The 27416-nt window shown below is 36.2% G+C and overlaps 2 protein-coding genes across 3 annotated transcripts; one reads left to right on the forward strand and one right to left on the reverse strand.

The window, feature by feature from the left end:
* The first annotated feature begins 15209 nt into the window (after positions 1 to 15209).
* LOC125471151 (probable apyrase 6) lies at positions 15210 to 22083 on the forward strand. The gene is made up of 8 exons (XM_048571260.1): positions 15210 to 15919; positions 16003 to 16115; positions 16221 to 16334; positions 16891 to 16945; positions 17916 to 18074; positions 18721 to 18818; positions 21187 to 21383; positions 21681 to 22083. The coding sequence occupies exons 1-8, from the start codon at positions 15352 to 15354 to the stop codon at positions 21949 to 21951; spliced, it is 1575 nt and encodes a 524-aa protein (XP_048427217.1). The 5' UTR covers positions 15210 to 15351; the 3' UTR covers positions 21952 to 22083.
* A 559-nt stretch (positions 22084 to 22642) lies between these two features.
* Positions 22643 to 27416, reverse strand: LOC125471152 (non-structural maintenance of chromosomes element 1 homolog). 2 transcript variants are annotated; one of them, XM_048571261.1, is made up of 6 exons: positions 27045 to 27416; positions 26328 to 26524; positions 24464 to 24544; positions 23588 to 23827; positions 23249 to 23323; positions 22643 to 23177 (listed from the first exon to the last, which is right to left on the reverse strand). In XM_048571261.1, the coding sequence occupies exons 1-6, from the start codon at positions 27157 to 27159 to the stop codon at positions 22932 to 22934; spliced, it is 954 nt and encodes a 317-aa protein (XP_048427218.1). In that variant the 5' UTR covers positions 27160 to 27416; the 3' UTR covers positions 22643 to 22931. The 2 variants fall into 2 exon arrangements, with proteins under 2 accessions (XP_048427218.1, XP_048427219.1); XM_048571262.1 differs by having other exon boundaries at positions 22643 to 23174; positions 27045 to 27414.

A 27416-nucleotide genomic window follows, 5' to 3' on the forward strand; every position in this document is an offset into this window, starting at 1 on the left:
AACCCCGACGATGCTGTGGATACCCTGATAGAGTGACTTTTGACATAATCAAAGATCAAGTACCTAACCACAAGACAGCTGTGATGCCTCAGGTCAAAGGACTACTTTGCATTATCCCAACCATGAGTTCTCATGTGACATGAATATGAGAACTCCTCGTTGATCGTGTTCTGAACTCATTCTCTATTGAGCACCTACATGCTTGTCTTGGTGTCACTCACACCATTGACTCGAGACTAGTCACTTTCCCTGAGAGAAGACACAGCATGTACTGATCTTAACGGATTGTCAATGCCCAATTGGCAATCCTATGATCAGGAACGTTTAGGATGTGTCTACGAAAGAATGGTCTCATGAATTTAACTTCTTTAGATCGCATTCTCCCAATCACATATTCCTTGGACTTATCGTTTAAGCATATCACATTTATATAAGACGGCTCAAACAATAATGTTTGCCCTTAATATTAAACTAGATTAGTTTAACATGTGAAATGTCCATAAAGTATCATCATATGATTGGTTTTAGGGCACATTTCCAACAATCTCCCACTTGCACTAGAGCCAATCAGCTTAGTCATCAGTGATGATACCTCTTCTGTAGTCATTTCATAAATGGCTGAGTAGTAGGCCTAGACAATGGATATCTATATGTTATCCATAGAAGCAACCTTGAGAATAACGACGTCACCATTATACATGATTCTCAATCATGTGGTTCAGTCTCTCATTTGAGTTCGGACCTTGATGAGACCTTGATTCCCTGGCTTGAGCTATCGCCCCATTAGTGTCATACACTTTCTGGTTGGAACCGAATGGAGAGTTCATAAATGAACTTTCCCATCCAAACAACAATGTTGTAAGCTTCTATATGGCAATATATTTTGCATACATGATGGAACACATTAAAGTCATTACTTTTAACGTTTCCACCCAAATATCTCTTTAGTCATAATAAAGAGATATCTCATTATCACTTCATTCATAATGAAGAGATATTCTATGATGGATTAGATTCATAATCTAATACATTTACGCTTCCATTACGTTACTCTAATTCTTCCTCATTCTTGAGGAATCCATCCTTAGTATTTCTTAAATACCTAAGGATTCACTTGACAGTTGCCATGGTTCTGATCCTGGGCTTGCACTGATATCATCTTGTACCGTTCTAGGTACAACTTATATCAATGTTTTCATACAATATGAAATACATAAATCACCTTTCTGCGTATGCATAAAGGATTCTATTTACGCATTATTTCTTTGGGAGTCAAAGGGTACATTCCCTTTGAGAAGAACAACTTCCTAGTCTCACTAGAATTGTCATTCTAATTGAAGTTTATCATCATATGAGAAACTTCCTAGCATCTCTTGTCTATTTTTGATATAATCCAATTATATCTTGAAATCTATCATTATAGATTTCCATCCCATGTAGATAGACTATGTCTCCCATATACATTCTATCATTATAGAATGTTTAAAGTCATAACTTTAACGATGAAGAATTCCTTTCATTTTCAAAATTAATATATATCATGTATATATATTCAAATTTAGGAATATGATTAACTCCCACTAATCTTTTGTAAACCTAGTAAACAAAATATTCATTTACATCTTTATGAGAAATCAAACGATTTGATCCTTTTTCTCATAAGATGCTTATAGCTCCCACTAACTTGCTGAGATTCATGATGGATGGATCTCTACAACTTATATGTCTTGTGATTCTTAGTTTTAGACATATATTATCAAGACTATCTTGATAATGGTTTCGGAAACCCATATTATGTCCAAACATTGAATCACCATTTAGTTGTTTCTAGCAATCTTCGAATTAATTGAAACAAAGACTATGTCAAAGACGGTTTCTTCAAAGTCAACCATTTTCTTTGAGTGTAGTCACCTTAAGCTACCGATTAGCTGTTAAGGTTTCATTATTTCGATTCAAATGGTACTTTACCATTTCCTTGAGTATATGTCATATATATACACTCAGTGTAGTCATAAGGATTTTCATTTTTATTTCTTTCGAATTAAGAGGTGTAACTCTATGACATAGTCATAAAGTTCAAACCATTCAACTGAGACGATTTATAAATCCTTCTCGACTACCTTGGAGCTTGTGGTGTAGGAACTAGGTTGTTATTTTTGTTGATCATATCAAACAAATATTGCTTATTAGCACACAACCCCAAATCTTAACATGTTTAAGATTTGTCTTTCTTTCCAACTACATCTTATGGAGTTATGAAAATTTTGGAAGATCTTCTAATTGACAATCATATTGTTTTTAGAAGTATATATATCTTATATATGGGTAATAGATAACATCCAACGAACTAAATTTTATTCAAGTTCGTTCTTCTCCTAATGGAGAAATTCATTATCTTATGATGCTATTTTCCTTGATATCTTTCAAGGAAATTCATCTAAAGTGTTATATTTCCTTGGATCAAATCCAAGGAGGTAAATACTTTAGACGTCTTACTCATCAACTCACATTTCTTGAATTCTTTGAAACCTTTTGCAAAGTATTCGGACTTGTGTTTATTCAAAATAAACTATAGTCCAACCGAGAGTGATCTTCGGTGAATGTCATACAACATGAGTAGTATTATGTTGTGGATAAGAGCCACTAACATCTAAGTGAATTAATCTCAACAACTTTGTGATTCTTTCTTCTTTCCAAAAGAATAAAGATTCGAACATTTCGCCTCTATACAATTTTAACAAGAAGGCATTGGATCCGGATCTAACGATCCAAAGCATCCATCTATTACCAACTCGTAATTTATGTTTTAGAGGTGTCACAACTCAGTTGGGATTAGTCACTCCCTTGCAACCTTTTGGGTTTTAAGCCTCATCGTATTCTAAACAGTTAAACTACCACATCATCTCTACTATAGAGACAACCAATTAAATTAGAATAATCTAATTATTGATTAATAAAGAACAATGTTTTGTCAAACAAAACATTTATCCATCTCTACTATAGTGACGGATTTAAGTTCCTTAAAATTGGAATGTAAAGACAATCTTTAGTATTTTCCAATTTCTTTGGTAGTTCATATGAGGAAGTAAGTACAATCCGCTTTCGCAGAGATCTATATTTTATTCACTTTCCGAATGTGAAGTACTTTCTCTTCTCTCATTAATCTTCTACTTTTTATTAGCACACTTTTACAACAATTGTAAAACATAGTTACTAATACGGAATCAAGCATTCAAGTAGAAGAACCAACTGTTTTGAACTATTTCAAGAACATATTACAACACCTTCGAAAGGTGTGTTCTTGACACTTGCAAGACATTTCTTGCAAATACCCCTTCCAATGTCCATCCTTTCATAAAGAAAGTTTGTTCCCTTGGAGTTATTTTGCCTTCTTCATTTGACTTCTCCTTTGACTACAATAGTCATGGTCCCTAAACTCCCACTATCTCTCTTGAAACTTATTTCAATTGTGTTATACACATCAAACAATTTGGAAAGTGTGTGGTTATTGTTCACTATATAGTTTACAATAAACTTAGTGAACCATTAGGATAGGGACACAAAGGTGAAGTCCTTGCCTAATTTCCATATCATTAAGTGGTTTAACACTTCAACACTCAATGATTCAAAATCATCATAAGTCCATGTTGATGGACTATTTTTGTCAACCAACCATTATGTTCTAAACATAATTACAAACTTTCAAGAGTTGTTTCAAGGCAACTCTCATTTCTTCATACAACAATTTGTAAGTGAAGAATCATGACACATAAAGCGTCCATGCCCTTGTGCTTACTTCAAAAGTTCCTTGTTTATGTAACAAAGAAACAAGTACTAAAGTTTGTGTTGATTAAGGGTTGTTCAAAGCAACTCTTATTTCTTCATACAACAATTTGTATTTGAAGAATTATGACATTAAAAGTGTTGTCCTTCTCATTTTAGACTTATCTAACATATTCTTCCAACGATACATTATCAATAGGAAGATTGTGATCCCCCCCCCCTTTTTAATATTTCGTGTTTTACTTAGTTAGAACCTATTTTAGTTTGTTTCCTTTAGTGTTTTGAGTTAAAGTTAAGTTAGAATTCGTCCAAAATCACTCTTAGTTTCTGTTTTGAGTCTATTTGCTTGTTTTGTGCTATTTTGAGTCTTTTTAGTTTGTTTTGAGTCTTTGAGTCTAGTTAAGTGTTTTTAAGCCTAGTTTTATGTTTTAAAGTCAGTTTAGAGTAGATTAGCAATCCCTCCTAATCCCCAGCCTAGAACGATCCCTACTTACATCTTTACTACAATTGTCAATAAGAGGGTTTAATTTGAGTGCTAGTTTATATCACATCAGTTATGAACTTCTAGTTCTTAAAAAGGAGGTACCTCTAGAACATAGAATACAATATACAACTAAGTGTAGTGGATTTGGGTTGCTTCAAGAACTCGTGTGTGAGTGCTTCGGGACTACGAAAGTGAGTCAACGGTTCAAAAAAATGAAATAATTTATTGAATCGGTAATGTCCAAAAGTGAGCTTTTGGGCAATAATTTTGGATTAATTGTCAAATTAATGGACTGTTGGTCACTTTAATTAATTCAATAGATTAGACCATACAGGGTCGATCATAGAAGCAAAAAATAATAATAACATTCAGATTAAATTATAGAGGATGCTAAAAATAGCATTGGATTTGAAAAACCATACCCTAGTATCGGTGGGCTTGGGTGTCGTGTGCAGGGCAAGGCCCTAAAAGGGTTATTAGGCCACGTGTTGGCTGCAAAGTAGCCTAAGCATGGTTGCAGGCCACGGGCCAAGGTTTTTGGGATAGGCCCAACAACCCAAGCTACTGGTTGTGGGCCAAATTTGGTGTGGGGGGATATCGGTCCAGCATGGAAGTTGGCCTAGATGGGATGCGAGAAGCCCAGCCTCGGGTTAGCTTCAATTTGGGCCATGGGGAAATAAGCCCAACCATCTGGGTTGGCTTTGGTGTGAAGGAAAATTTGTGAAAAACAAGTTCATTTGAGCAACATCAACAACATGCAATTTAATAATTAAAAGGCGGAATCATGTTTATATGCACTCAAAAACAAAACTTAACCCATGAACTTCAAAGCCTAGTAGATAGGTGAACCAAGACTCAACTCAAAACAAAGTGAGTTGACAAAGAGAAGGCCTTCATTCCTTGCATCTTAGATCCATGGATTTGGATGGATAAAAAGGTTTCTCCAAGTTCCCAAAATTGAGAACCTCTAAGTCTCCACACCAAGACATATTGTAGAAGAAATGAGTGACCTAGAGAAAGTAAGATTGCTAGATGTTTTCCTCTAGGGTGGCCGGTCTCTTTGAGAGCAAAGGGAGGTTTGTGTTCTCATCTTTACTCCTTAGAAAACCCTAAGGATGAAATGGCTATAAAGATGTCTTTATACCACCTCACAATGGAGTGGCAAACTTGCAATTAAGCCAAGTTCACTACCCTCCTCTAAATGGCCGGCCTAAGGGGATTTATTGGGCTATTTGGGCCTTTGTGAATCATTATTCATTAAGTTGTCATACAACTTAAGTCAATGGACTTAACGTTCGAAGCCCATTGGGCCTTAAGGTCCAAAACTATCCCGAGGTCTTTTAACGAACTTATTCGTTTGATTAATTAACATATTAATTAATCTTTGCCATAAATAATTAAACCATTTAATTATTCTTACTGATCTCCGTTGAATCTTCAATCTCTACCTTACACGGTGTACGATCCATTAGGTTCCTTTTAGCGAGGCAGTGGGCGATTCAAACTCTTTCAAATCGATTGTGAATTGAAACTTACTTTCAATTCTCCCTTTAGTGTTTATACACGTTTAGGGCTTCCACAAACCATGGTTGATGCCTAGCAGCATGTCATGGTTACCCAAGTTAATCAGAAGAGGTGGAGAACCTATTCAGTTTTAGGATTACAAATGCAATACGGTCTTTCTCTAATACAATACTCTTGACAACATTGTTTGGTTTGATAGTTTATTCATGTCTACTATCCAATGTGAATCTTGTACTTATATGATTACCTTGAATGTGATCTGGAACGCATTCCAACATCTCATTCATACTCTGGCCAGAGATTCTAAATCATATCATAGAGTATTCTCCCTCAAACAGTTTGAAGGTTAGAGATCCCTTGTTGCGCATTCACTTGCCTCCATGGCTAAGTAGCTTAACCCCGACGATGCCGTGGACACCCTGATAGAGTGACTTTGACATAATCAAAGATCAAGTACCTAACCACAAGACAGCTATGATGCCTCAGGTCAAAGGACTACTTTGCATTATCCCAACCATAAGTTCTCATGTGACATGAATATGAGAACTCTTCGTTGATCGTGTTCAGTGAACTCATTCTCTATTGAGTACCTACGTACTTGTCTTGATGTCACACACACCAATGACTCGAGACTAGTCACTCTCCCTGAGAGAAGACATAGCACGTACTGATCTTAACGGACTGTCAATGCCCAATTGACAATCCTATGATCAGGAACGTTTAGGATGTGTCAACAAAAGAATGGTCTCATGAATCTAACTTCTTTAGATCGCATTCTTCCAATCACATATTCCTTGGACTTATCGTTTAAGCATATAACATTTATATGAGACGGCTCAAACAATAATGTTTGCCCTTAATATTAAACTAGATTAGTTTAACATGTGAAATGTCCATAAAGTATCATTATATGATTGGTTTTAGGGCACATTTCCAACAATCTCCCACTTGCAGTAGAGCCAATCAGCTTAGTCATCAGTGATGATACCTCTTCTGTAGTCATTTCATAAATGGCTGAGTAGTAGGCCTAGACAATGGATATCTATATGTTATCCATAGAAGCAACCTTGAGAATAACAACGTCACCATTATACATGATTCTCAATCATGTGGTTCAGTCTCTCATTTGAGTTCGGACCTTGATGAGACCTTGATTCCCTGGCTTGAGCTATCGCCCCATTAGTGTCATACACTTTCTGGTTGGAACCGCATGGAGAGTTCATAAATGAACTTTCCCATCCAAACAACAATGTTGTAAGCTTCTATATGGCAATATATTTTGCATACATGATGGAACACATTAAAGTCATTACTTTTAACGTTTCCACCCAAATATCTCTTTAGTCATAATAAAGATATATCTCATTATCACTTCATTCATAATGAAGAGATATTCTATGATGGATTAGATTCATAATCTAATACATTTACGCTTCCATTACGTTACTCTAATTCTTCCTCATTCTTGAGGAATCCATCCTTAGTATTTCTTAAATACCTAAGGATTCACTTGACAGTTGCCATGGTTCTGATCCTGGGCTTGCACTGATATCATCTTGTACCGTTCTAGGTACAACTTATATCAATGTTTTCATACAATATGAAATACATAAATCACCTTTCTGCGTATGCATAAAAGATTCTATTTACGCATTATTTCTTTGGGAGTCAAGGGGTACATTCCTTTTGAGAAGAACAACTTCCTAATCTCACTAGTATTGTCATTCTAATTGAAGTTTATCATCATATGAGAAACTTCCCAACATCTCTTGTCTATTTTAGGGATTGATATAATCCAATTATATCTTGAAATATATCATTATAGATTTCCATCCTATGTATATAGACTATGTCTCCCATATTCATTCTATCATTATAGAATGTTTAAAGTCATAACTTTAACGATGAAGAATTCCTTTCATTTTCAAAATTAATATATATCATGTATATATATTCAAATTTAGGAATATGATTAACTCCCACTAATCCTTTTGTAAACCTAGTAAACAAAAGATTCATTTACATCTTTATGAGAAATCAAACGATTTGATCCTTTTTCTCATAAGATGCTTATAGCTCCCACTAGCTTGCTAAGATCCATGATGGATGGATCTCTACAACTAACCTGTCTTGTGTTTTATAGTTTTAGACATATATTATCAAGACTATCTTAATAATGGTTTCGGAAACCCATATTATGTCCAAACCATTCAACTGAGACGGTTTATAAATCCTTCTGGACTACCTTGGAGCTTGTGGTATAGGAACTAGGTTGTCTTAGAAGTATATATCATATATATATATGGGTAATTGATAATGTCCAACGAACTAAATCTTATTCATGTTCATTCTTCTCCTAATGAAGAAATTCATTATCTTACGATGCTACTTTCCTTGATATTTTTCAAGAAAATTAATCTAAAGTGTTACTTTTTCCTTGGATCAAATCTAAGGAGGTAAATACTTTAGACGTCTTACTCATCTACTTACATTTCTTGAATTCTTTGAAACCTTTTGCAAAGTATTCGGACTTGTGTTTATTCAAAATAAACTATAGTCCAACCGAGAGTGATCTTCGGTGAATGTCATACAACATGAGTAGTATTATGTTGTGGACAAGTGCCACTAACATCTAAGTGAATTAACCTCAACAACTTTGTGATTCTTTCTTCTTTCCAAAAGAATAAAGATTCGAATATTTCGCCTCTATACAATTTTAATATGAAGGTATTGGATCCGGATCTAACGATCCAAATCATTCATCTATGACCAACTCGTAACTTATGTTTTAGTGGTATTACAACTCAGTTGGGATTAGTCACTACCTTGTAACCTTTTGGGTTTTAAGCATCATCGTATTCTAAACAGTTAAACTACCACATCATCTCTACTATAGAGACAACCAATTAAATTAGAATAATCTAATTATTGATTAATAAAGAACAATGTTTTGTCAAACAAAACATTTATCCATCTCTACTATAGTGACGGATTTAAGTTCTTTAAAATTGGAATGTAAAGACAATCTTTAGTATTTTCCAATTTCTTTGGTAGTTCATATGAGGAAGTAAGTACAATCTGTTTTCGCATAGATCTATATTTTATTCACTTTCCGAATGTAAAGTACTTTCTCTTCTCTCATTAATCTTCTACTTTTTATTAGCACACTTTTACAACAATTGTAAAACATAGTTACTAATACGGAATCAAGCATTCAAGTAGAAGAACCAACTGTTTTGAACTATTTCAAGAACATATTACAACACCTTCAAAAGGTGTGTTCTTGACACTTGCAAGACATTTCTTGCAAATACCCCTTCCAATGTCCATCCTTTCATAAAGAAAGTTTGTTCCCTTGGAGTTATTTTTGCTTTCTTCATTTGACTTCCCTTTTGACTACAATAGTCATGGTCCCTAAACTCCCACTATCTCTCTTGAAACTTATTTCAAATGTGTTATACACATCAAACGATTTGGAGAGCGTGCGGTTATTGTTCACTATATAGTTTACAATAAACTTAGTGAGCCATTAGGATAGGGACACAAAGGTGAAGTCCTTGCCTAGTTTCCGTCTCGTTAAGTGGTTTAACACTTCAACACTCAATGATTCAAAATCATCATAAGTCCATGTTGATGGACTATTTTTGTCAACCAATCATTATGTTCGAAACATAATTACAAACTTTCAAGAGTTGTTCAAGGCAACTCTCATTTCTTCATACAACAATTTGTAAGTGAAGAATCATGGCACATAAAGTGTCCATGCCCTTGTGCTTACTTCTCAAGTTCCTTGTTCGTGTAACAAAGAGACAAGCACTAAAGTTTGTGTTGATTAAGGGTTGTTCAAAGCAACTCTTATTTCTTCATACAACAATTTGTATTTGAAGAATTATGACATTAAATGTGTTGTCCTTCTCATGTTTAGACTTATCTAACATATTCTTCCAATGATACATTATCAATAGGAAGATTGTGAGGATGAGACTACTTAGTTACATCTACAAGCCTTTAAAGACAATCTATGGGATTGTAGAACTAAGTCCGGAAATTAAAGCATTCGGCTTTTCTTTGTCAAGTTTTGGATAGCGTTTGCAAATATAGTGGTAAACAAATACATAACGAATATAAATTGATTGATTTTAAGCCATTTGATTCGGGTCTTTAAATCAAATAGCACCACCCACTATTTTTGGCAAATTCCATATCCCTCATCGGAATTCGAGAGTTTTGTTGAACTCTTAGCGGGGTATGGGAGACTCACCATTACCAAGCCCACCTCAGAATTATATCATTTTGGTTAGCAAAAATAATGATGAGAGAATAACACTTTAGTCATTTACAACTCTTGTAATTACCCATCTAGTTTGGCCTCTAGAGAATGAATGCCTCAGAATTATATCATGTTGGCACCATTGCACTTAGTTAAGTTATTCCCACCATGCTTAGTTTATGTAGAGGTTCAAGCACAACCTCAGAATTATATCATGTTGGTCATACTCGTTGTCTACACTCACCTCATCATATGTTTATGGACTCCTCCTGGATGTAAGCACATACTTTGTACTTCCCCATTATAGGGTGAAGCCGGTGCATGAGTCATAAACGATTGGAGCCCACCACGGTGGAAGGCCTACGAAGAGATATTCAAAGCATCTCTCGCTTATCAACTTAATAATGGTTTGTTGAGGGTTTTAGGTCTCATCACATATAAACATACATTTTAATCCAATTAAAACAATTTTGGTCCTATTACAACTATTGGTCCATTTGATTGATTTAGTTGTATATAATACTCCCACTAAGCTTTTAAAGCGGTTTTTAAAGCAAGAGTATATGATACTACTAACATAAGGTTTGCATTCATTGATGGACTATATAGTTGCCTTAGGGCCTTAGGATGACTATGAACCTTTGATTCGATTCAACACGAGCCTAGTGTTGAATCTCGGTCTAGGGATGGAGATTGATTTTAGTTACGCGTTTAATCACATTAAGGTGTGTTGTCTTAGGGGGCGTTGGACCCAACTACTCCAATTTCATGCATATCGAATAAAACAAGAAAGGAGTACTTCAAAGTAAATAAGAGCTTATGCTCTTTTACAACAATTGATCAAATCAAATTACTTTAAAGTAAAGAAGAGCTTATGCTCTTTTACAACAATTGATCATATCAAATTACAACCAAAATTTAATCTACACATTCCCATGGTTCAAACAAATTTGAAACGGCCATTCACATAGCTAAATTATCGTAGGCTAAGGTTCATAATCACCCTTTCTTTAATTAATTAACGCTTTAACTAATTAAACTTGAATGCAACATTTTCATTTGGTTTTTGTATCCATAGAATTGATTTAGATGGAGCTAAATGAAATGAAAATCCAATTCTCATTTAAAGAGACAAAACAATTTTGTTCTCTACCTAATTTGGGCCAAAATGCTATGACCTCAACTTGTTTGGGCCATAGTGCAATTAACCTCAACTTTTGGGTTATTTTGCAAAAACTTAAACTTTTGGGGTCACTTTGTAAAAACACAAAAGTCCACTACTTCATGTAATTACAACTAGAACCCAAAAATTTCCACAAAAACTAAAACTTCATTAAAGGAGCAAAACAATTTGTCCTTTTAGTGATTTTGGACCTTTACGTAAAAACGTAAACTTTTGGGTCAAAGTACAAATACACAAAAGTATCAAAACTTTATGTAATTGCATGAAAGCCCCACAAAGACCCTAATTGAGTAGGGTGGCCGGCCATTGAAGCAAAGTATTAAAAAAAATTTCAAAGTTTTTGTAAGTGGGGTGTGTGAAATGGAATAAATCATTACACACATACCCACTAAAATTTCTTTAATTTTTCAAAATAAATATCTAATATATTTAAACATAAGAAATATTTCAAAACAAAAACTTTATGAAATAAATCAAAACACCAAACCTTTTGTTCTTGGCAAGAACATATCAAGAACAATGAAAAACATCCATGAAAACCCATAAGAGCTCCATGAACATTCTTCACCCAAAAACATACCAAAACCACTCAAACTTAAGGGAAATAACATACAACCATACTAGGGTACATAGGGGTTCCAAAAGTCACTTTAAAACACTTTTAACAAGTCAAACAAGAACCCAAAAATCCACCCTTTGGATTTGGCCGAATTTCCCCAAAAACATGGCACCAAATTTTAGCTCCAAAATTCATGCTCATATGAACTACATCTACAACATTTGAGATGGCAAATTTTCTAACAAAATTTACATTCAAAGAAGCAAGAATAAAGCTTGTAACAATTACAACATTCAAATCACAAACTATGAACTACAAAACCCAAAAGGATTCACCAACTACTAGACTTAGGCTCTTGATACCACTTGAAGGAAAATTTGTGAAAAACAAGTTCATTTGAGCAACATCAACAACATGCAATTTAACAATTAAAAGGCGGAATCATGTTTATATGCACTCAAAAACAAAACTTAACCCATGAACTTCAAAGCCTAGTAGATAGGTGAACCAAGACTCAACTCAAAACAAAGTGAGTTGAAAAATCAATACCTTTGTAGATTCCTCTTTGCATAAGCAAAGGCTAATCACCCAAAGAGAGGGCCTTCATTCCTTGCATCTTAGATTCATGGATTTGGATGGATGAAAAGGTTTCTCCAAGTTCCCAAAATTGAGAACCTCTAAGTCTCCACACCAAGGCATATTGTAGAAGAAATGAGTGACCTAGAGGAAGTAAGATTGCTAGATGTTTTCCTCTAGGGTGGCCGGCCTCTTTGAGAGCAAAGGGAGGTTTGTGTTCTCATCTTTACTCCTTAGAAAACCCTAAGGATGAAATGGCTATAAAGATGTCTTTATACCACCTCACAATGGAGTGGCAAACTTGCAATTAAGCCAAGTTCACTACCCTCCTCTAAATGGCCGGCCTAAGGGGATTTATTGGGCTATTTGGGCCTTTGTGAATCATTATTCATTAAGTTGTCATACAACTTAAGTCAATGGACTTGACGTTCGAAGCCCATTGGGCCTTAAGGTCCAAAACTATCCCGAGGTCTTTTAACGAACTTATTCGTTTGATTAATTAACATATTAATTAATCATTGCCATAAATAATTAAACCATTTAATTATTCTTACTCATCTCCGTTGAATCTTCAATCTCTACCTTACATGGTGTACGATCCATTAGGTTCCTTTTAGCGAGGCAGTGGGCGATTCAAACTCTTTCAAATCGATTGTGAATTGAAACTTATTTTCAATTCTCCCTTTAGTGTTTATACACGTTTAGGGCTTCCACAAACCATGGTTGACGCCTAGCAGCATGTCATGGTTACCCAAGTTAATCAGAAGAGGTGGAGAACCTATTCAGTTTTAGGATTACAAATGCAATACGGTCTTTCTCTAATACAATACTCTTGACCACATTGTTTGGTTTGATAGTTTATTCATGTCTACTATCCAATGTGAATCTTGTACTTATATGATTACCTTGAATGTGATCTGGAACGCATTCCAACATCTCATTCATACTCTGGCCAGAGATTCTAAATCATATCATAGAGTATTATCCCTCAAACAGTTTGAAGGTTAGAGATCCCTTGTTGCGCATTCACTTGCCTCCATGGCTAAGTAGCTTAACCCCGACGATGCCGTGGACACCCTGATAGAGTGACTTTGACATAATCAAAGATCAAGTACCTAACCACAAGACAGCTGTGATGCCTCAGGTCAAAGGACTACTTTGCATTATCTCAACCATGAGTTCTCATGTGACATGAATATGAGAACTCTTCGTTGATCGTGTTCAGTGAACTCATTCTCTATTGAGCACCTACGTACTTGTCTTGATGTCACACACACCAATGACTCGAGACTAGTCACTCTCCCTGAGAGAAGACATAGCACGTACTGATCTTAACGGACTGTCAATGCCCAATTGACAATCCTATGATCAGGAACGTTTAGGATGTGTCAACGAAAGAATGGTCTCGTGAATCTAACTTCTTTAGATCTCATTCTTCCAATCACATATTCCTTGGACTTATCGTTTAAGCATATAACATTTATATGAGACGGCTCAAACAATAATGTTTGCCCTTAATATTAAACTAGATTAGTTTAACATGTGAAATGTCCATAAAGTATCATCATATGATTGGTTTTAGGGCACATTTCCAACATGGTGATCGCGGGTCGTGATAGGTGGCAAGCCCAACAAGCAAAACTTGCTAAATGCAGGGTGGGCCGAGGCAGGACATAGCCCAGCAAGGCTTTTAGGGCCTACTGGTGGACTCAGGGCTTCAGGCTCGTATGGATACCAACCCAGGCCGAGGCCTGGTGCTGTACAGTGGTGTCAAAACGATGTTGTCCTGGTGATGGCATGGCTGCAAGCCAGCCATGTCGGCTCGGCGGTGCGGTGTGGAGCCACGGCTTAGTCGCAATAAATCCTAGAATTTTTTTTTTCGAATTTTCGATGCTTTGATTCACAAATTCCACATAGCATAATTGCGTATTACATGAACAAGTATATGTATTGACAAAATATATGAACATATATACAATATATATAATTGAAAGGAAAATATAAACTGTTCATGCATCATGGGGAATGTTTTCACGCATCAAGGGTGTTTCAAATATCTTAATTTATTTTAAAATAAACTAATTGGCAGAAAACAGTTAGGCCTTTGTTGTAGAAGATCATTCTCTAAAAGTCGGAATTGCATCTCAAATGTGTTGTATCACGTTCAACAAATAAAAAAATTAAATTGAATCAATAGCATGTAGATCAATTTAGTAAAATAATAAATTAATCATAAAAAGAATGATTAAAACGTAATACTCTCTTGATTGAAGATCAAACTCTCTTTAGCGCAGCGTCAAGAGCGTCCTGATAACGTGTTATGGGCATAATTTACTGAACAATTATGGAGGCTAGAAAGAGATGTGTAATTGTGAGGTGTGTTCTATTCCACCTCCATTATGCCTTTATTTATAGTAGTAGGATAAGTAAAATCCTTACCCTTTTAGAATTACAACTCTAATAGAAATTAGACTACCAAAGGGAATATAAAAGATATCTTAGATACACTAGTATTTACACAATCACATTTATAATTCTATAAGACTGCAGCATAAATAAATATATATATATATACACACACAAGCCTTTAAGGGAAGGGATCCCCATTTTTCAAAAAAAATAGGAACACCCTCTTAACTATTAGATTTTATTTTAATGAAATTCAATAGTTGAATCACAGAGCACAGAATCTCAACCATAGAATTTCATTAAAACCAAATCTAACCGTTAAGAGAATGTCTCCATTTTTTTTTTTTTTTAAAATGGGAATCACTTCCAGGCTTCCTGTGTGTGCGCGTGTGTGTATATAACCATCATCTTCCAATTGCATTTGCAAATCCCTAAATAAATGGCAAATATGAAATAATTTTGAAACAATCTGACACACTCTGTCTGTGTCCATTTCCGGTGCAAATGTAGGTAAGGGTAGGCAAGAAAGGAAGGGCCAAAACTCGAATCAAAAGTGGCTGCCGATGGATTTGTCAACCCTCCAAATCCAAATCAAATCACAATCCCAATCAAAGAGACCGCCGCCCAGTGGGTTTGGCACTGGCAGCGCCTCCGTCCGCAGCAATCGCCTTCCCTCCAAATGCCTCATCCCCTCCCTCTCCCTCCTCGCCCTCCCTTTCCTCTTCTACCTCCTCTCCACCGCCCACAAACTCCACCTCTCCCCCAAATTCGCCCACTCCCACTCCACCCTCTTCGGCATCGTCATCTCCGCCCGCCCCTCCTCCATCCGCATCCGCGTCTTCCACTTCCTCGACGGCACCGCTCCCTCCAGCTCCTCCTCCTCCCGCCTACCCCTCTCCGCCTTTGCCTCCCACCCCGACCGCGCCGGCCCCTCCCTCGGCCCCTTGCTCCGCTTCGCCACCCTCCAGGTGCCCAAGAAAGAGCGCCCCAACACCAAGCTCCTCTTCTTTTCTGGCTCTGAGCTTGACGCCCTCGGCTCCGACGTCTCCGAGAAGCTTCTCGAGTCGTGCCGGAAGGCGCTCAGGTCGTCCGGGTTTTGGTTCAAGGACGAGTGGGCCCGAGTCATTCCAGGTTACCATAGAATCCTCTGTAATTTAGTTAATTAGATTGAAGTTTGGGGTTGAAATTGAACTGAAAATTGGTGCAAATGGCAGGTGAGGAACAAGGTGTTTATGCCTGGGTGGGTGCCAATTATGCCCTTGGAACTTTGACGAGTGAGCCTCAGGAAACCACTGGGGTTGTTGAACTTGGTGGGACTTCTTTGCAGGTTTACACTTTACGTTCATTTGATTTGATTCGAAACCAACTACATCATTTCTGTGTTTCTACTTTTATTTCATTTTTGTTGTGTTAATAATGTATGACCGTGCAGGTTACGTTTGCTGCAAAACAATCACGACAAGTGAATTCCTCCCCGTCTCGAATCATCAAGTTGTTTGGAGTTACTTACCACCTTTACAGTCAAGGCTTGCCGCTATTTGGCCAGGTCTTTTATCTGAGCTCCGTTTGTTTGTCGTTTGTTTTACTGTTGATGAAGTTATGCATGAAAATTGGGATCAATGTCAGCAGAATTAGCTCAACTTGTACTGTTTTCGACTTTATGCACTTTGTATGCTTAATCTATATCTATGTCTAACTAGTTCTTGGTTTATCTTTTAAAAGTCGAGGTAGATTCTCATTCACTGGTCATGTGATTTTTATCTATTAATTAACTCTGATCTGAAACATCATATGTTAAACATGGGGTGACTTTCACTATGGATATCAATTACATTAAAGTTACCTGTAGTTTTGATTAATTTTTTTTTTCTCGGAAAATAGGGAAGGATGGCTAATGGATAATCAAACTCTATTTTCTTCATAAAGCAAAAGAATTTCATAACAGAAGTATGCCCTGTATTTACTTTTCTAATGCTTTATGAATTTTTCCAAGCTTAAACTTAAGTTACTTCACCATGGCGGCAATGTTTCGAGGATTCAGTGGAAATTTCTCAATCAAATGTTCCAACAACTCTTTTTTTTATTTTAATTTTTTGATACAGGATGCGGCTTGGGAATCACTATATGAGTTGCAGAAGTCCAGAGAGTTGACGCCTTGTACGATTTATTGGCCTTTCTCTTTTATGATACCATGTGATAAAAGTTGATTTCATGGTACTTTGAACAACTATAGTTATATTATTATTATTATATATGTTGCATGAATTCCAACTGGTTGTGGTTTTTGGTTCCATTCACACCATTGGTTTTCATTTTTCATACTTTTTTTACAATAAAAAATAACAACTTTAGTTTAGTGTTACTAAAGTATCAGTGGCACACTCTAGTTTCGACATTATTTTAAAGCTCCCCACACCATTTCCTAGTAATTCAATGTTCAAAGCAGAATATTCTTGACTAGTTTTTTAATTTATTGAGCTTAGTGAGGTTTCTAGAAGCCTGGGTTATTCTACATCTCTATCGTATTTTCCCGGATTTTTAGTTCTTATGTGACTGGTATATAAGGTTATTGGACTTGCATTTCATATGCAATAAAACTTGGATTGAGAAATGGGAGCATTTTGATAAATGAGAACCGAAAAATAAATGCACAATTCACATAAAGATTAACTAAAAGTATAGAATAAACTTATAATACAATCAATGTAGCATGACTTGAACACAGTTGTTACTTGAAGAAGAATACGTAGGAATGGTTTAGGTCATTTTTGCCCATTATTAGATTACGATGCTGAAGAACTTTTGGTTAATACTTTAAAAAACTCGGATTATTACTGTATCCACACTCCTAAAGTTTGAAGACTCTAATCATCGTGTCCACTCCATGCTTAGTAGGTTTGACTACCTTGCATCCATTGCTTTGTTGTCTGGGATCCTGCTGATCTTTATGGCCATGCCTACTTATGCATTGTTGTTTAGTATAAGTACTTAGATATGAAGCAAATCTTAAAATGCAGTATCTTGGTGGATTTGAAACAACTATGCTCTCATGCACTTTCAAACTTTCTGTTATAAAAAGTTAAAAACTGTTGCTGATTGTGGGAAAGTGTACTCACCTGTCATGCAGTTTCAAATTCTATGGAGAGAAGTCTTGGTAACCCTTGTATTCCTAGAGGATATAAGCTGACAGTGAATGCTAGTGATGCACAACTTCTAGTTTCCTCAATGGGTGGAAACTTTTCTGCATGCAAATCTGAGGCTTTGGCATCATTAAAGAAAAGACAAGGTAGCATCATCTTCTGCTCCTTCATTGTCATGCGTTTCTATTTTTCCTTTCCATTTGAAATTCAATTTTCTTGTGCTGGTATCCATTTTTTAAATAAACTAATAATGCCCGTTATACCACAATAGAAGTCTTAATAACGAAGTCTCCCCAAAAGGGAGTAAGTTGGAAGCTTGACTTCAGTGTTAAGTTAAATAAACATCAAGGATCTAGGAAAGTACTCTTTTCTAGAAAGAGAATTTCAGTATGATGTTGCATGTAGAAAACCATTCATGATTAATTCAATTGCAAATGACCATATTGATCTATTGGATTGGAATAAAATACTGACACGATAAAGGAATACATCTCTATGTCGTGGGTTGACAACATGACGTAATCAGGCTTTAGAAAGAGATTTTACTTCCTGCTTATTGATAAGTTTTATAGTAATATCTACCTAGGTTATTCATAGACATAAACTTTGGTATTCTGCTCTTTTACCAGTTTTATTTTATTAGGACTTTTTTTTGTTTACATAATCATTCTGTTAGTGTTAGGGAATGTCTGTTTGATATACTGTGAAGTTACAGCTCTTTGGTTTTTGAGATTCTAAGTTAATTGTATGAATAAAAGATGATCATTAATAGTTGCTCTTTATAAAATGCAGATAAATGCATTGGTGCACCTTGCAAAATTGTCTCATCCTTTCCTTTTGAGTTACGAGGCAAGCCCGTTTCTACCCAGAACTTCTTATTTACTTCTGAGGTTGGTAAATAAAGAGATTAATTTATTTTCTTTTTTAAAATCTAGTTTAACATGAGTGTTCAGTTATAGATCTGGTGTTAAACAACCCATAAATCTTGGTTAGAGCTTTAGATACGTATAAAAAAATTGTTATGATCAGATAAACTTTTGTGAAATTTGGGAATGCAATGGTCTTATTTTATTTCTACCAATATTGCTTTATGTTTTATAGTTTTAGGTCACAAGTCAACCAGTTTTGTGCCTTTTGGATTAGCCAACCTTTGCCCACTTTGATAGAAAACAAAGTGGTGTGGCATTTAGTGTAATTTTTTCAGTCTGTTTGGGTGTTTCAGTTTGACTTTTCAATACATAGTAGTATAAAAAACTGATCGGATCCTAATATTGAAAATACTTTTGGACCCAAATGAAACTGACCATCAGAAGTAACATCTTTCTACAAGCAACTTGTGTTGAACTTTGCAAACAACATTTAGAAAGGGCAATAGGGAACTTTGCAAACAATATTTAGAAAGGGTGATAGGGATTTCATTATTGAAATTGGAACTTTCTCAAATGTTTTATAGATTATAGGGATTAACGAATATGTACCATTTCTGTCAATTAACTTGATGGAAATGTGATTTTGTAGCCACTTACACAACACAACATACCAAAACTAAAAGGGTACAATAGTTTGAACGGAAAATGCAGGAACTAAGTTGCACAGACTTCATATATGCAATTTAGCAAATACTGGCTCATTTTCTATCAGAGGGATTATTTGAGGGCTTCTCTGGTTTAGTTTCAAGATGCTTTAGGAAGCGTTAGCCCGAGTTTGGGCCTGTGTACAAATTTATGGCCCATTTAATCTGAGCCTGCTAGGTTGAGCCCAACTTGAGTGTTGACCCTCAAGTTTGAACCTAGCTTATTAGAAAATTGCATGCACAACCTATTTACTTTTAGATGCCATAAGTGGGCCGAGCTTGGAAGGCCGCTCGGCAATACTTCCATCTGTTCGTGTTATGCAGAAGCTAGGAAGGCCCCCGGCAAGCGAGCCTAAGCAAGTTCTGTTTGTAGAAAAGCCTAACTGACTCGGGTCTGAGTGTAGCATTTGCAAGCAACATAGCTCATTGTGTGCACCCCCTGGAATCAAGATATTTATCTTGTAAGTATGTGGAGTGGCACTAAGGACTGCACTTTCTCAGGAATTAGTCAAGTTACTCTGACTAGGTCTAGAAAAGGAAAAAAAAAATAGGAATTTAAAAATTTAAGAGCTGCTAAATCACAGTAAGATACTTGAATAATCAGTGTCACTTGTGAGGTTTTCAATGCCCTTCAGGCCTTATCTTCCAGCAAGTCAATGATTTCAGTGAGAGTGCTAGCAAAAACAATTCCCTTGAATTAGAATTAGATACCTTGCTTGCACAAATCATATGCTAATGCTTCCCACTGCCAGACATCTCTGGTCCCTGAACTTATGAACTCCACTTGAAATGCAGCAAATCTATAAAGTTGTCAAGGAGCCTAAATTCCAATGGTAAATAGAAGGGAAAACTCAAAAGAAATGTTTAAATCTCAAGGGAGCTTGTCAAGCAATCAAGGCCTATAAATTTAGGAGTAAGTACTGTGCGAACTGTAAAATATTAGGGACTCTGAGAGATTTGGCTTTCTGACGTGCCTGAGTGTTGTTCTTTGTGGGTTACTGCTTTTACATTTTAGCATGTTGCCCTCACTTCTGTTTTGAGTACAGGTGTTAGTTGTAAGATAGTAATTAGGCCTAATAGTATGGTCTTTCCAGTTGTATTAGTACAGGTGTATTCACGTTTTGGATCAAATTACTGAAACGTATTTGGGCATTTTAATTACTGAAACGCTTTTCCTTTCCAGAGATTAGCTTAGCTAACCTCAATGTTCTTATCACTCTAGGTTCTAGGAAAGTATTGATGTTATAGAATTGGTTAAGGATTGCCCAAATACTAGAAACATGTTCCACCTAGGTACCGGCGCGCATTCATTAAATATATCAACGGTTACCTTCTCCCAAGTACATTGGCAACTGAGCATACCCAGGTTGATAAATGTGAATTGACAATTTATAGAAGCGTGTGGCCCAAAGGATTTTTCTTTCATGAAGTGCCTGTTTTCATAATGCATATAAGGTATTGTTACATTCAAAGGATGTTGTAAACTTGATTTCACTTAAATCTACCTTGAAGTGTACGGAGTAAGGACACGTAAAGATAACTAAAATCTTCTTATTTCACATATTAGTTCTACTTTTGTTTTTGTTTAGGTTGCATATTTTTCGCTTGATGTCTTGTCTCTATCACTTGTTAATCTTGTCTCTTATCAGTTGTTAATCTGGTACTTCCTCTTCAACCTTGTACAGCTTTTTGGGCTGGTGCCAACCGCTTCTTTGTTTGAATTAGAGGCAGCAGGTCAACATTATTGCGAAGATGATTGGGAGAAACAGAAAAATCAGCATCATAGCATTGTTGATTCAGATCTGTTGAAATATTGTTTTTCATCTGCATACATGGTGGCGCTGTTGCATGACAGTCTAGGAATCCCCATGGATGAGAAAAGGTATGTGGTGAAAATCTGGTGCTATACTCTTTACATATCTATTAGATCAGATGAGTCAACTAAAAATCTGACGGACATGCTATGAGCTATACAGCCAATATTTTGGTGTCGACACGAGTATTTCAATAACAATGTTGAAGACTTTCATATGCACTGTGCATGTCTTTCAACTTGATTTACTGCATTTTGTAGAGCTGTTCGTATTCCATGCTACTTTCTACCCTATACAACACTAAGATTAAAGATTATGATGTAGCTTCGCTTGAACTGAAAATTGTAAGATGGACCGCATTTCAGGGTTGGATATGCAAATGAGACTGGAAACATTCTCCTTGATTGGACACTGGGTGCTTTCCTTGTTGAAACAATGCTGGAGCCCCTTGAATGGGAACTTGATAATATGGGCCAGATTGTTGGAAACGAGTCAGTCACTTATTTCTCTTTCTTTGCTTTCCTTTTAATAGCTGTGTTTGCTGTATTCTTTGTACTGCAATCCCGGAAACCACAAATAAAGACTATATACGATTTAGAGAAGGGACGGTATATAATCACCCGTGTACCTAGGTAATCATCACATCTTTCTGTTTTTTTGTTTTATTTCTTTCTCATTTGTTTTCTATGTGTCCCTTCATATTCATGATGAATTTGAAATCTGTATTTTTATTCTGAACGTTAATTTGAGCACGTTACCAACTCTGCATCTACTTCTTGAAACCCTGCCTTCCTATCTCTATGCCTCAAAATATTGATTGGGTGTAGCATGATGATGCTTCATACATCGTGAACACGAAAATCGCGAATGCAAATTTACTTAAGAAAGGTGTAGAACTTGGAGTCCCAAGAAGAGCATCTTCAGGTGCGGCAATCTTTCTACAACAGAAACCACAGGGCACCTCGGCTCCATGGTGGACGGTTCTGTTAGCAATGCCTCCTCAACAGGGGGCAACGGTTATCTCCACCACGGCAACCGTTCATTTGCAGTAATGATCGCTTGGCCACCGGCCCCAGCACTTATTCTGGCGATGATGCCGAAACTGTCTGTTTTCTTGGAAATGCGCTTAATGGTTCTCTTGACTTTGTGAACACGGATCGGCATACAGCGTTTCTCCACAAACCATGTGATGCAACTTCTGCTTCTGCTTCTCTGATGTACTTTTCTACCACATATTGAGCTTGGTAGGCTAAATTTAGCTGTAAAGCCAAACCGCTAATATAGACGTATTTTAATAAAATGATATTTTAAACTACTTTAATCTATGTAAATTATAATCATCATAATTTTACTCGCTATTAAGCATCCGAAACCAAAACGCAAAGTGATTGAATATCTTGTGATGAACTCGGTCATCCTTGAAAGCAAGTTACTTAGCCAGGGGCAATGCACTAGACGAAACAATCCTACTAACTCTTATCATGCCGGATTTCTACAGCATTGCCTTAAGTCTAATCAATCCTACGTTTGTACTTCCGTCACCTTTTCCGATAACTCAAGATTGTTCGAAGCAGAACATACAATATATGCCACTGTACCCGCAACTTGAAACCAAATTACTTGAGGCGGATTGAGTTTCGACTGGATCTTCTCGGAGTAGGACCACCAGGTAAGGATGCTTGAGAGGAGCCGCATTCAGCTACATCTCCATCGCCAATTTCATTTCTTCGCAGCCTCTTTTTCTTGGGTCCAACGTGTGGCTGGCTCTCGGTAGGGTAATCTGGCTCTTCTTCCACAGCTTCTGCTTTGGTTACTGTATATTGCCATTGAGTACCACAACTTGGACAAACTCTTCCGCCCTGAAACTCGTTGATTAGATTAACTAGATACTACAACTCTCTTCATATTTACTTTGCAATAAGTAAATCAATACCTTTTGCAGAGACATTTTCTTCGCACAATACTGATGAATTCGAACGCTACATCCGTCTTTTTCACACAACACTGCCTGTCAAACATAATCCAGCAAATTATCCGATTCAACAGCTTCAGCAAACGATTAACAAATCAAAGTAGTCAATTTATTTAATAACATAAGAATCCCATGTCCTATAATCTTGTTATGTAATTCTATTTTTCCTCTTGTTGCTCGATATCCTAGAGCAAGAAACAAAATGCTGATAAAAGGAAAGAAGGCGGAATAGCAATGCAGTGGGATGAACAACTTGGCAATACTAAAATAGTGATGAAATTTTTGAAACTTTAGGCCGACCTTCACCCCGGCTTCATTGCACACTTCACATGGCGGAACTTCATTATTACGTAACCAACTTCGCAGGTCAAGGAAGGATCTGATACCAAGTCCAATATAATTATCTGGAGTTAAGCTAAGCCATTGGTCCCGTACAAGTTCATCAAGAGTTTTCTCCTTCTGAGATATTGAGAAATTCTTTAGTGCAGGAGGCACATGAGGTAGACCTCCTTCTGATTGCGACATTGAACCCATGAGAACCTAAAAATAGACCACAAAAATTATCAAGTAAATAAGTGCATGAACGAGTTGAATAACCTTTTCCTAAAATAAGTGTTTTCCTATTCAAGTTTTGTATAAATGCATCGCCATGCTATTAAGTACTTTGATTTAATTTCTTTTCTTTCTAAGAGGTGGAATAGAATAACCCTTTGACTCAAATTTCTCAGCATCAAAGATTGCTTTCTGTCCGTTCTTTAAATAACTATGGTGAGTGTCACTCACATGTTCACATCGGTTAAGTCTTAACAACATACCTATGCCAGGGGTACTCTTATATTTTTTCTCTGAAAATGGGCAAAACAAATGATGTTTGAAGAAAATAAAACAAGACCTTTATCGTATTGAATCTGGAGGATAAATGAGAAGGCCTAAAGCCATTAAGTATAACTCTGTCATTTGGTTACTGGTTTACAGTGGTGGTATACAAAAGATTGATGCAAAGAAACGTTGAGAAAGAATCCCACATTGATGAGAGGAGGGACCTTGCATGTGCTTATAAGTAGTTGGGCTACTCCCTATATTGCCAATTGGTCTTATGGTGGAACCCCAACTTCTTCAAGAAAGACTAGGCATGCAGGAAATAGAGCTTTTATTATTAAGAAAAAATAGACATACCTGATTCTCTAATCTTAGATTAAGAGCATCAATGTTAGATATGGTTCCTTGAGCTGCAGCATCCTGCACTATTGCTTCTATCTGATATTTAATATCAAAATAACATCAAAAGAAAAGAACAAGATAATATGAATGTAGTTATTTAAGTATAAAACTACACAACTTCAAAAGAAATCTAGCTTCTCTTCTTTTTCTTTAAAGTCAAGGGCCACCTATTACCAAGCATCTAAACTGGAGTTCAACCATTTATACACTCAAATGACAATATTGACCGGGCTAGCTTCTTGCTCATCCTTAATGAACAAACTCTCGTGATTCCTGAATGTCTTTTTTTTTTCCACACATATGCATATGTGCATGTGCTTGCCCCCACACACACATATTTGAATTTGCATGTGACTGCACTTAATGTAGATAGAAACTAAAGAGATTACGCTCAGCATGTCTTTGTATACGCCCGTTCCTGTACTGTATGTGATAGAACTCAAGGTTAAGAGTTTTAGGGCTGATTTGTCCCCGCTCCTATGCCACTTGCAGTAAAGATGATCACACGCCATTGAGGCCAAATCCACTAGAACTTAAAGGGTTATGTGTTTATTAATATTTGTTATTTTTTAAATAGAGACCACTGATTTTGAAGTTACTAAATCTTATACACAGACAGAAATTTAATTAGTAAGAGGCCTTACAAAATTGCATATACTTGCTGAGTGTTTGTAATTAAGCTAGGTCTCTGGTAAGCTAATGGTCAACAGGATCTCCAGGTGCTTTTTTCTTGAGTTTCGAAAATAGTCTAACCATCATCAATTTTCTATTATGACATCCCTAATATTACAACATAAAAAAGGAACAATTTAATAGTCTTGATTATTCTTCAAAATTGGCTACAGAGAGAAATAAAGGAGTAAATTCTGGACGAATTACAACATGATAAAACTTAATTCACCATTCACCATAACAAATACAAGTACAGGACAGAAGAATGCCAAGTTAAACAAAACAGAAAACAGTTTAGAAATTCATAATGGCGAGATATGCCCTAGATTACCATAAGTACAGACTTGCATTTGGTTGGAAACGAAAAATCTTATAAAAGAAATAATAACTTAGTCATTGAAATATGTGCTGTTTACAAAGTTTTTATGGTCCCCATAAAAAATTGTGGTTATTGGAAGTCTTCTACACGCAAAACCATAATGTAAACAAAAACAAGAGTTACCAATCAATTCTTAGCCACCACCAATGCAAGAAGATTCTCTTTTCTTGTAGTTTGTTTTCTTTTCTTTTCCTCTACATCATAGGGGTAAAACCAAATACAGTCTTAGTTCTTTGTCTTTCTCAGAGCTTCTCTGATAGTTTAGATACTTGAACTCTAGCTTCATCTGATCATTAGTTTCTGGTTTAACTACCAAAAACTAAACCTAATCTTCGCAAACTATATATTGCAAGACCAACGGAAAGCAATATTCGATTACTCCTTAGTCTTGTTTTTCATTCTAAAAAGCAGTCATAATCATCATTTTCCATTCATGCAATGGGTTTATTCTCTACCTTTACTGCTCATGTGCGACAATGTTTACTTCGACCAAATGGCATTCACAATAAAATGGTAATTAATGGCTACAAGGGACTCTGATCATTCTGCTGAAACCCATAGCAAGATAGTACAATGAATAGGGTATATCCCAAAGAATTAACATTTTGTTCTAGAATAGTAAGATAAATTCTGAGTATCAGACAACCTGCGTTATTTCTTCCCTTCATTAACTCAATTGACCATGAAAAGCCAGTAATAATAGCATTTACATTTTCAAAACGCTCGGGAAAAAATAAAAAAATAAAACACAAATGTTTTCGGACTTACAATGGCCTTATAGAAAGCAATCTGAGCGACTGAATATTTTGTTCCAAGCTTGGATTCTTCGTCGGAAACATTATTGACAACTCCGTAATAAACTTGACCGTCATATTGGTTTCTGCATCCCCTAACCTCAAACTGGACATAAGAAAGTGCCTTGTTTATCTTGAGAAGAAAATCATCAAACTTCTGCCGATCACTACCTGCTTCAACATGAACAGATTAGACTTCTCGATATCTTCAGAAGAAGATAAGTGCTCAATTAATTCTTGATAGCCCTCCTAATTGCTGCCTGTGACTACCTAATTCAGTATCATAACTGTGAACAGGTAGTGAAAATGGAGTAAAAACATCAACCTCTATACAGAGCATTTAATCGCTACAACTACGAAGCCACCATTTCTGCTGTAAAAGAAATTATAAAATCAAAAACTAAGGGCCATTCGATAACTATTTTGTTCTCAGTTTTCAGAACTCGTTTGGTAACTATTTTCAATTTTCAGTTTTCAAAAAGGTGAAAACAAAAACGAAATGGTTATCAAACAGCCCTAAACAATGAATCAAACTAAAAATGTTAAAAACCAAGCTAAAATTGTTTCTTTAATTTATAATTTTCAGCGTTTTGACACAAGTAAACGGATTAAAACAAAAATAATAATACTTAATTTTAGCCCAACAATTATTGAAAATGGAAATTCAAAAAAAAGAAGAGGAAAAGAAGACCTGGGGTTTTGCCGGTGAGGGCGGTGAAGAGGGAGTGGAAGTGGTCCTCCTTGAGCGGGCCGCGTGAAAGCAGAGCTTGAATGACAGTCTGGTGTTTCGAGTTCAGTTCCGTCATATTCAATTCCCCTTCACCTTCCAAATTCTGATCGATTCGCTCGCACAACCCTAAACCCTAACCCTAACAAAGCATACGAAAATGGGCGTCTGTTTCCGTTTGTGTGCAGAGAAAATAGAAGATTTCCCGGAAAATAGTTTTGGGCTTTTGCTCCTCCCAGGGCGGGAAATAATTAGGGTTTTGGGTTATATTTAAGATGGCGGGAGCGGAGATGAACAAACTTTTGTGGATTATTATTTTGGAATTTATCAGTAGGT

Source organism: the organism of the source record quoted next, unplaced genomic scaffold, assembly GCF_019419815.1.
Source record: "Pyrus x bretschneideri cultivar Hongxiangsu unplaced genomic scaffold, Pyrus_bretschneideri_v1 Contig58, whole genome shotgun sequence".
Classification (NCBI taxonomy): Eukaryota; Viridiplantae; Streptophyta; class Magnoliopsida; order Rosales; family Rosaceae; genus Pyrus; species Pyrus x bretschneideri.

Excerpts from the sequence above, each read along its gene's own strand:
- LOC125471151 (XM_048571260.1), top strand. The coding sequence starts at position 15,352 with ATGGATTTGTCAACCCTCCAAATCCAAATCAAATCACAATCCCAATCA. Across the intron at positions 18,075-18,720 it reads ATCATTAAAGAAAAGACAAG|ATAAATGCATTGGTGCACCT; the intron begins GTAGCATCATCT and ends TATAAAATGCAG. Across the intron at positions 18,819-21,186 it reads ACTTCTTATTTACTTCTGAG|CTTTTTGGGCTGGTGCCAAC; the intron begins GTTGGTAAATAA and ends AACCTTGTACAG.
- LOC125471152 (XM_048571261.1), bottom strand. The coding sequence starts at position 27,159 with ATGACGGAACTGAACTCGAAACACCAGACTGTCATTCAAGCTCTGCTT. Across the intron at positions 23,828-24,463 it reads ATCTAAGATTAGAGAATCAG|GTTCTCATGGGTTCAATGTC; the intron begins GTATGTCTATTT and ends GTCTATTTTTAG. Across the intron at positions 23,324-23,587 it reads GCAATGAAGCCGGGGTGAAG|GCAGTGTTGTGTGAAAAAGA; the intron begins GTCGGCCTAAAG and ends TATGTTTGACAG.